Source organism: Talpa europaea, assembly GCF_964194135.1.
Source record: "Talpa europaea genome assembly, chromosome: 15".
In the NCBI taxonomy this organism is placed as follows: Eukaryota; Metazoa; Chordata; class Mammalia; order Eulipotyphla; family Talpidae; genus Talpa; species Talpa europaea.
Window position 1 is genome coordinate 79,284,585 of NC_140083.1, and position 10,172 is coordinate 79,294,756.

Here is a 10,172-nt window from a genome sequence, read left to right on the forward strand (position 1 = left end):
GAAGCTGGTAAAGACGCCCCCGGCACAAGGAAACACTACGCGCCTGGCTGAGAAGGAATGCAGGCCTGAGAACTGGATATTCCTGGGTTCAAATCCCAGATGGGGCACTTTCTAGTTAAGTCAATTACTTGGTCTGCCCAGGCCCAGCTACCCTTACCTGCAAGTAGTCTTGATGCCAACTTCCTGTGAGGCCAATGGGAACTGCCTCCTGATAAAACCGTCTAAAATCTGCTCTGCTTACCTCTTGGAGTTTATTGCCCAGATAAAATGGAACAGGATATCTGAGGGCTCATTAACCAGCATCCATCAGCTGGGAACGGCCTGGAAGAGGCCAGACTTTTCCCCCTAGTGCCCCTACTTCCAGGCCCCCCTTGTTCTGATTCCAGGAAGAAGCCTCCAGACCACCATTCTCCCGCCCCTGGAACAAAGGCTGCACACAGCAAGGTTGGCAGACAGAGCGAGCTGAAATTTTATTTTGGCAAAAAAACTTGGCCAACAATTTTTAGTGGGGAGCATGGGCATGAGGGGGGTACCCCAGACTTCCCAAGGGTGAGCCAACACATCTCCTGTTCCCAACGCTCCCTTCACACATCTTAGACGGCACTGGGGTGAGGCTGGGCGGGCTGGGCGGGCTGGCGGTGGCTGTTCACTTGGACAGAATATCAGATGACTCGGACACCAGCCTTCCATCTCGGGTCTCGGTCGTCTTCACAACCACAGCCTTGGAGGAGCCGATTGTGACGGCCCCCCCAGAGCCAAAGCCGTGCTGGATGGCGTTATAGCCGAAGCCAGGGCTCACGAGGCCCCCATAGGCCACGTTCATCCCACCTGGTCAAGACAGAAGCAGCCACTTGAGCAACAGAATCCATGCACACATCAGGCCCCAGGGCCCGTACTCCCGGCCACTCCCGGCAGGGAAGTGCTCTGGTCACTACTCCAGGATTGTCAAAGAAAACCAGGAGCAGGATGGGACAAAACTTCATTATCAGCAATGTGGACTGGACACTTAATCGGGCACAGTTTCCTCAGCTACATGGGAGGGAAATGAATAGGAGCTATGTAGCAAAGATCCTGCCCTTCTGCCCTCCTGCGCCCTGCCCAGCGCTCCAGGCCAGGACACTCACCTGAGTAGCCGCTGGTCTTGGTATGGATACTCAAGTTCTGCATCGAAGACTCCAGCCTGCACCCAGAGGACACATGCAACATCAGGACCCACTCCTGGCCCTGGTCCCAAGATAATAGGACTCAAGTCGCCCCCCACCCAGGTTACAGGAATGGGGCGGCAGGGCCAATGGGAGACCCCCACACCCACCGGTTCTCCTCGCCCTCCAGCAGCTTGCGGTAGGTGGCGATCTCGATGTCCAGGGCCAGCTTCACGCTCATGAGCTCCTGGTACTCGCGCAGCTGCTGCGCCATGTCCTGCTTGGCCTTCTGCAGGGCCTCCTCCAGCTGCGCCAGCTTGATATTGGCGTCCTTGATGGCCATCTCCCCGCGCTGCTCGGCGTCAGTGATGGCGGTCTCCAGAGAAGCTCTCTGTCGGGGGAGGGAAACAGATAAGTGGACAGAGCAGAGTCTGGTTGCCTTCTCCCCCACACCCACCCTCCCTGTCTAGACCCCCTCCCTGACCCTGACGAACCAACTCCACCAGCTCAAAGAAAACGGTCCCAGTGAGATTCAGAGCAGGGTGGGGAACATGAGCACCTTCCAGGGAGGTGCCCACACAAGCTTCTCACCTGGGACACTAATGGGTCTAGATCTTTGCTTTCTAGACGTCCTTGAAGGGTACAGCCCAAACTGACCCTAACATATGACAAAATAACGCAGACTGGGGAGACCCATCCTGAACCCCAGCCTACTTGCCCCTTGGACCTGTTTCATGGCTCCAGAGGCCTCCTCAGCACCCCTCAACTCCCAGGAGTCTGAGAAGCTGGACAGTAGCTGCCCCTCCAACTCCCCAACTCCGGTCTAGATTTCTTCTCTGACCCTCCGACCCTTCATTCCTTCCTGCATTACCCCCTCTCACCCAAAAGTGCCCCAGGAGCCTCTCCCATCCCGGTGCAGCCCATACCTGGGCTTTGTAGGCCTCAATCTCATTCTGGATTCTGCTGATGCTCCGGTTCATTTCAGTTATCTCTGTCTTCGTGACACGGAGGTCATCCCCGTGCTTCCCGGCCAGAATCTGCAGCTCCTGGTACTGCAGTGCAAAATGAGGAGCAAGGCTTGAGAAAAGACCCCCTGAAATGCCAGTGCCCTCCATCCAAAGGAGGGTGCTCACTGAGCCAGGCCACTAGAACCCACCCCACACACACCGCTGAAGGCCTTCCAGACCCCTGGGCACGGGACATCCAGTCTCCCCAAGCCCCCTGGGAGGACCAGTTCACAGCGGGCGGAGGAGAGTTTGGAACACTGCTTGCCACAATGGACTAGGGCACAGAACTGGCGAGAAAGGGGAGGGGACAGTCTAGTGACCCTGCTCTTCACCTTTCTCTCGTACGTAGCCTCGGCCTCGGCCTTGCTCCTCTGGGCGATGGCCTCATACTGGGCCTGGACATCGGCGATGATGCCATCCAGGTTCAGGGAGCGGTTGTTGTCCATGGACAGCACCACGGACGTGTCCGAGATCTGGGATTGCATCTCACGGATCTCCTGTGTGGGGACAGGGAAGTGGTGAGGAGCCCCCTTTTACAAAAGAGCCTTCCTTAGGGGCCAAGATGGGGGCAAACAATAGAAAGCGGGGGGCGGTTAAGATTGGGGAGAAAGCAAAGTTCCCAAAGAAGGAACACAGGTCAAAGACCTAGAACAAGGAGGGAAGTAAAAATGAAATGAAGCAAAGATAAAAAGGAACTTGGCTTTGGGAGCAGAGCCAGGGGGACAGACCCTTCCACGCTCGGCTACCAGCACTAAGTCCACAGAGGGCTCCGAAGGGACCCAAAAATAGAAACAAAGGCTCTGGGGACAAAGGGGGCCTGAGTTACAGCTGGGCCAGCCCTGTGTCCTCAGTCCTGGACAGGTTATTTCAGTTCTGGGTGCATGTATCATGTGTGAAATGGATGGAAAACACCCCTCATGCAGGGCCAGAACATATAGAATAGTCACACTGAGTTAATATTGGTAGCTGCGATCATTCAGCTACCGGAGGACTCTGATCAGTTGGGTGCTGGGGGCTGGGAGGAGTCACTGGGTCATCTTCTTGCTCCAGCCCCAGGAACTTACTTCTTCATACAGCTGCCTGTAGAAGTTGATCTCATCGGTCAGCCCTTCCAGGCGGGACTCCAGCTCAATCTTGTTCATGTAAGCTTCATCCACATCCTAGGGGTGGAGGATGGGAGAGGATGAGCTGAGTACCCCTACCCAACCCAAACCCACCGAAGTCCACCAGAGTCCCAGAACCTTCTAACTAATCACTTTCCCTACTTCACTCTGGGGTCTGATCCTCCAATCCAGCTTCTACCTCACTCCACCTTCATCCCCAACCCAAACACCTTTACCCAGCTACCTGCAGCACCTGCACACCTCCCTTTACCTCTCCGTAAAGGGTACTCCCTTTACCTCTCCTCCTCCAGGAAGACTTCCAGGACCAGAACTCCAATTCTGCTGCTTCACTTCTTAACCAACCCCCAGCATCAGTGTCCCAGCATTCTGTTCAAATGCATTTAGCTATCTCTCTGTCTTTGTCTATTTCTCTATGCTTTATACCTAGGAGGCACCCAAATTATTTAGAAACACTTAGGGATATAACCCAGAAATCCTTAGTCCAAGTCTCTAAGATCCAGCCTCCAGTGTCTGCTGGGGGTACAGTACTCTCTTTACCTTCTTGAGGAGGACAAAATTATTCTCCATCTCTGTGCGCTTGTTGATCTCCTCCTCATACCTGGTGAAGAAATGTCTTAGAATCAGAGGATAATGGCAAAGGCAAAGCCACCCTGAGTATTTGGGGTAGTGGGCAAGAACATCTAGAAAAGTTAGTTCATGGAGCTACAGGACATGAGATGACTGGGCTGGTTCTTCTGGTCAACCAGCCACTGTCTCCCCGACTCTACGCCATGCCATCATCAGGCAGCAGGGATGAGTGGAGCATGACATCTCTCTCAAAATCTACAAATACACATTGGATTAGGCATATCAGGAGGGTGAGCAGCCAGGAATGACGTGCTACCTCAGGCAGAACACACAGGAGTACACTGGACATCAGGAATAAGGAATAAACAGCCGCCAGGTCTGCAAGAACGCACCAGAGGTCTGGTGGCTGTCTCGCCCATCTTAAGTTTGCTGCATAAACACTGACATATAGTCTGTTGTCCAAATCTGGACAGTTCTGAACTTGAAAGCGGGTGGGTGCTATTAACAACCACACCAGGACAGTGGGCATACACTTAGGCCATCCGAGAAAACCTGGGCAGATGGTCTCACTAACTGCATAGAACTGCTCTGCCCAACAAGCAAATGGCCCTGGGGTCTTGGGCTTTTGGTGCCAAGAGGTGGGGCAGGGCAGGATGAGTGGCTGAGTAGGGAGGGGGGGCCACTCACTTAGCCTTGAAGTCCTCCACCAGCACCTGCATGTTGCCATACTCCGCCTCCAGCTTGACCTTCTCCTGGTCCAGTGTGGCCAGCTGCCGCCGAAGGTTGTTGATGTAGCTCTCAAACATTTGGTCCATGTTGCTCCGGGATGTCTTCTTCTGCTTCAGGAGATTCCATTTGGTCTCCAGCACCTTGTTCTGCTGCTCCAGGGTCTGCACCTACATGAAGGAAGACGGAGCACAAGGGTCAACTCGGGTCAGAGCTCAGAGTCTGAGGAAAGAAAGCCCTGTCTTCCCCTAATCCACTCCCCAACCAGTGGGGTCTCCAGAAACAGGGGCCTGGTTAGCTGCTCTGGGAGCATCCCCTATCACCTGAGAGAGAGGACACAGTGAGTGGGGTAGGGAACCACGTCCCTCTAGTGCTGGGGCTACATGGGGGTGCACAGTTAGTAGGGGATAGATAGGAGAGATATGTTTCCTAAACAAATAGGTCCTATTTATTTAGATTGTACACTGATGATTTTTAATAAGTTTTGATTAACACTTTAATAAGACTGAAAAAGAAAATGTAGATTGTTCGTGTCAAGTCATACTGTCGGGAATTGGAAAGGCTTGAGACTCACACCGTGCAGAGAGAAACTAGTTGTATGGCCTGGAGCGCACTGGCCAGAAGCCCTAGATTTCAAGCGAACACAGCTGCTGCCCTGCGCTGCATAACCTGGAGTTGCTCTCCCTCTCTGAGTCTGGGTCTCCTCAACCCTGTAAAGCTCTAGGGGAGCATGAACGGGCCCTTTCAGGAGCCCCATCTCTGTGTGGAAGTCACTTTTAGCAGGGAAGTGTCTGCAAAGCCACTCACGCTCCCCTGATCTCACCCCAGAATCCACAACCCTGTCCTCCTGAAACACAGAGGTACTGGGTCCCTTAAACTCAAGAAGCCCAGATTTTCGGTTGAAATAAGGCATGTTAGAGGGGAATTTTCAGAAAGACTGATAGACTGGTTCCAAGAAGGGAAATGTCCTTTAACCCCAAAGTTGTAACTTTATTTTCTTTAAATATTTATTTATTTATTTATTTACACATACACGAACTGGGGTGAAGGGGAGGATTCACCAGAGACAGAGCGGGGAGCAGGACAGGCAGACTGATGAAACACACTGCTGAGGGGAGCAGGGGAGAGTCAGGAGAGGTCTGCTGCGCCATGTGGGTAGCTCCTGGCCTTCCAGCTGCAGAGGCTGCAGATAGATTAACCCCTTGCACCACCAGGGAGGCCCCAGCTGTAACTTTTTTTAAACTGGGGGAAGATGGATGATTGTCTTAAGGGTCCACTCTAGATCCCTTTGTTCCCCAAGTCCTTCTGCCCAAAAATTATTTTAACAAATAAGTGATAACGACATTGTGCTTTAATAAACTGCTCAACGGGGCCAAGCACTGCTGGACTCCGCAGGCAAAACCTCTGATTGAGGAATTATCTATCGAGCCCAGTTTACAGCTGCAGGGCTCAGATTTGGCGAGGCAGCCCTTCGGAGGGCGGGCAGAGCCCTGGCCCCGGCAGTTCACCCTCAGAGCCTGTGCGCAGCGGCGGGGTGAGGCCCCAGGCCCACCTCGTCACGCGGAGGGTGCTCAGAAGCCAGCGAGCACCATGAGTCCCCCCCAAACTGGGGAGTGCGATCTCCTGGGAATTCCAAATCCTCAGGGCGCCGATCTGCCCCAGGATTTCTCTCCCTCCTCCCGCGGGAGGCCTCCCCGAGCGGGTCAGCGGGCGGGGCCGCCCTCGCCCGGCCTCCCGGCCGCCGGCCCCCCGAGGCTGTAAAACCCGGCGGGGACACCTCCCCGGAGAGTGAAGCCTGGCGCTTGGGTGGAGCCGGGGAGGGAACGCGGAGAGGGGCCAAGGGCCGCGAGGAGGGGCGTGGGCGGACGGCCGGGTTATCTGAGGCTGTAAACCCGGGGCTCCACGGGACACGCACCCCGGGCGGGGCGTCCACGCCCGCAGACTTTGAATCCTGACGCCCCTGCACCCCCCCGCAGGACCCCACCCCGACACACACCCCCAGCCCCAGCGCCCGGGGCCCCGCACCCCGCGCACCCCGCGGCTCCCCGGGCTGGGCCAAGTCATGACTCATCGCGGCGCCCACACTCCGGCCCCGACGCCACAGGCCGCGATCAATATGTGCCTGTTTGAGTCAAGACACCCGCTTCCCTCCAGAGTCTGATCAAACCCCTCATGTAAAAAGTAAATAAATAAAAATTTAAAAAGGGCCTCCCCGGTGGCGCAGCTGTACGCAGCCTCCGCAGCGCAGGTTCGATCCCCCGCCGGCCAGGGAGAACCCCACATGGCGCGGCAGACCTCTCGGGTCTCGCCCGCTGCTCCCCACTCTGCCTGTTCTGTTCCCCGCTCTGTCTCTGGTGAATCCTCTCACCCTCCCGCGCCTCTGGCCTGTACCCCAGCTCTTGCATAAATAAAAATAAATCTAAAAAAAAAAGGCAGGGCACTCTTGAGGCCTTCGGGGCCGGGCTGGGGGAGAAGGGAGAACCTGGAGGGGGCGCGCCAGCCCCTCCCTACCCCGTGCACCGCTGAGCAGTAGCGACTCCCTAGACCCCGCGCGGGGCAGAGAGGCTCAGGCTGGGGCAGGAGGGAGGGAGGGAGGGAGCCCCTCAGATAGAGAGTGAGAAGTAGCCCAGACCCTCTCCTCACCCCAGCGCCCGCCCAAACCAAAGTGCAGGGAAGGAGAGAGTCACAGGTTGGAAGGGGGAGTGTTGCCAGCCTGGGTGGGGTCCAGGCCCCTGGGGGCTGGAGATGTGCTGGCAAGAGAGGGTCCAGCCTGCCCGGACACAGCCAGGCCCCGGGAAGCCCTCACCTTGTTGATGAAGGACGCAAACTTGTTGTTGAGGGTCTTGATCTGCTCCTTCTCCTGGATGCGAACGGCCTGGATCTCGGGGTCCAGCCCGTGCGGAGCGGGGGTCAGCAGGTTCTGGTTCACCTTGACAGAGGTGATGTCCCCTACAACACCACCGTAGCCGACCAGACCCATGTTGGCGCCCAGCATGTTCCCCCGACCTAAAATGGGGCTGATGAGAGGCCCGTTGGCGAAGCCGCGGCTGCTGTGGCTGCTGTAGCTGCTGTGGCTGCTGAAGCCCCGGGAGGAGCCAATGGCTGGGGTGCCAGTGGTGGACACCGCGTAGGTCTTCTTGATCACCCTGTGGGACATGGTGGAGGCTGAAGTGGGAGTGAATAGGCCGAGCAGACAGAGATTCAAGAAGGAGCCAAGAGCTGCCTCTAATGGGGTACAGCCCCCCAGGGTTGGGCCTTTATAGAGAACCCAGCCCTCCCAAGAGGAGGATGATAGGACTCTTACCTGAGTGGCTAGGTCTCCAGGGGGCAGGGCCCAACCCGACACCTGCCACCTATAGGCGGCATTCTGATGGGGGCAGCAGAGAGCTGCTCCTACCCCGGAGCCCGCTCTACCACCTCCCCAGGAACGGGGCAAGAGCTCCTCAGCAAATGTGAAAGTGGAAAGAGTCCAGCCAGCCCAGCACAGCTGCCTCCAACAAAGAGAGTTGCCAGGGGTCACCCAGCCACTTCAGTCCCGACTCCTGGGTCTTTTCTCCTTCCCTTCTGTGGGAAATAAACTCAAGGACTAGGAAACAGCAGGAGAAATGATCCCTGGTATTTGGGTCTCCTCTGAGCAGTGACACCCCCAAAGCTACCACCACATGTGTTTCTCTCCATGTTATTGCCCAACGGGGCTCTGAGCCTGAAGTCAGCGATGTTGCCTCGTCTCTCTGCAGTCACTGCTGTACCTCAGCACCAACTGGGCGGTGCCTCGAGGGGCTGGGTAAATATTTGTAGACTGGACAAACAGATGCCCTCGGCTGCACACACTGGCCCTCGTCCCTTTGGGTCTGCAGGTGCAAAATAGAGCGAAATCTAACGCGGCACTTTTCCTGGACACCACCTAGTGGCCTCCTCTGCTTGCAGGACACAGGATTGCCCTCCCCATCCCACCCCCAGACTGAACGCTGGCCCTGTTGGAGGCCACAGAGAATGAAGAGCCAGGGCTAAAGACAATGGGGGTGGGGGCTCAGGTACCGGGAACTGCATCAGGACTCTTCATGGTTCTCATTGCTCATTGGGGGAGCTGTTCTCAGAGCTCCCCTCCCCATGTGGGGTGGGGTAGAGTGGGGGGCACAGCTGGTGAGTCAGTCTGTAGCCACCTGGACCCACCTCTCTTCCCAGGCCCCCAACTGGCCAAAGGAGATGGAAGATGGGTGCCTGCACCTGTCTTTCTGAACCCATTATGAGAATGAGTCAGGATAGCAGGTTGGGACACAGCAGGCACCTGCAGAAGGCTGGAGAACGGGGAGCTCAGCAAGGCACCCCAGGCATGGGTGGGGCGAGGTGAGGCAGGCTGTGGGTGGAAGGCAGGAGGCTCAGGTCCTGGAGGCAGGGATTCCAGCCGCAATTAAGGTCGGCTGGGTTGGATTCTCTGCAAGATCCTGCAGGGCACGAGTGCAGACTGGTGGGCTCCTAACTAAAGAGACCGGCGCATGCCTTGGGGAGAGCAGGCAGCCCAAAGCCCTCCTCCCAGGCAAAGGTGGTGACTATGACGCACTCTACCAGGAGGGCAGATACAGAGCCTACCCCTCCGGGAGACACCCAGGCTCCCTGCACAGACACTTAGATCTAGAAGCCCCTTCCTTAAAAGACAGACATGAATCCAGAGACACAGATAAGCTCCCTTCACCACACACGCACACGCACATGCACGCGCACACACAAGTATATGTGCACGTATGTGTGCACAGGGACACAATTTGAAAGACTAATTCAGAGAACCCCCCCCACCCCAGAGGACACGATGACCACAACCCTTTCTCTCTTCCCTCTCCTCTCCTTTCCACCCTCCCCCAGGCTCTGGCCTCCAGACCTGTTAGACCAGGCAGAGGGAAACCCAGCGAATACCTGTTTGTACTAGGCCCTCTCCCAGCCCCTTCAAACAATGCTCAATTTCCAGAGCGATTTGAAGGTAAGCCACCCCCTCCCCAAGAAACACCCACTTCTCACAGTGCTGAGAGACTCCTCCTCCCAGAGACCAAAGGAAGGGGGTATGGACCGGTGCCAAACCGGGCACTGGGAAGGCGGAAGGACACCGGGAGAGGCTGGTCAGACAGGTATAGCAACCCTGAGATGGGATGAAGAGCTCCCACCTCTGCCCTCCCCCACGCTGCTGCAGGGTATACCTGGGCAGGCTCAGAGGGAGGGACCATACCAGAAGTGGGAACACGACATTGCCACGCAGAGCCCTCCCTGAAATCCCAGCTCCTCCACACCCCATGCCCCAACCTGGTTCCCCAATTTCAAGAGTGTCTTTTGTTTCAGAAAGGACAAAGTGGGCTATAAGGTTGGCTGGCCTAGTTCTCATTCAGGGGCAGCCCCTCTTTGCTGGGGCAACCCCCAACAATCCAGGGCCAGACGTGTATGCATCTCACTTGTCAGCTTCCTATTGCCCACACCACTCAGCCCAGATGCCCCAAGTCCAGCCTCAGTGCAGAAGAGACCAGAGCTATTCTTTCCAATGGCCCCTGCTTGGGATTCCAGATGGGGGCAGAAGGGAAAGGCCCTTGGTCAAAGGCCAAGAGGTGAGACCGGGGTGGCCC

At 56.4% G+C, this 10,172-nt stretch overlaps 1 protein-coding gene across 1 annotated transcript; it reads right to left on the reverse strand.

The window, feature by feature from the left end:
* Positions 1–602: 602 nt before the first annotated feature.
* On the reverse strand, positions 603–7,723 carry KRT8 (keratin 8; the record flags this gene model as incomplete). Its single annotated transcript, XM_084256139.1, has 9 exons — positions 603–828; positions 1,125–1,180; positions 1,313–1,533; positions 2,069–2,194; positions 2,482–2,646; positions 3,214–3,309; positions 3,811–3,871; positions 4,528–4,736; positions 7,373–7,723. The coding sequence occupies 9 exons, from the start codon at positions 7,721–7,723 to the stop codon at positions 647–649; spliced, it is 1,467 nt and encodes a 488-aa protein (XP_084112265.1). The 3' UTR covers positions 603–646.
* Positions 7,724–10,172: the final 2,449 nt, after the last annotated feature.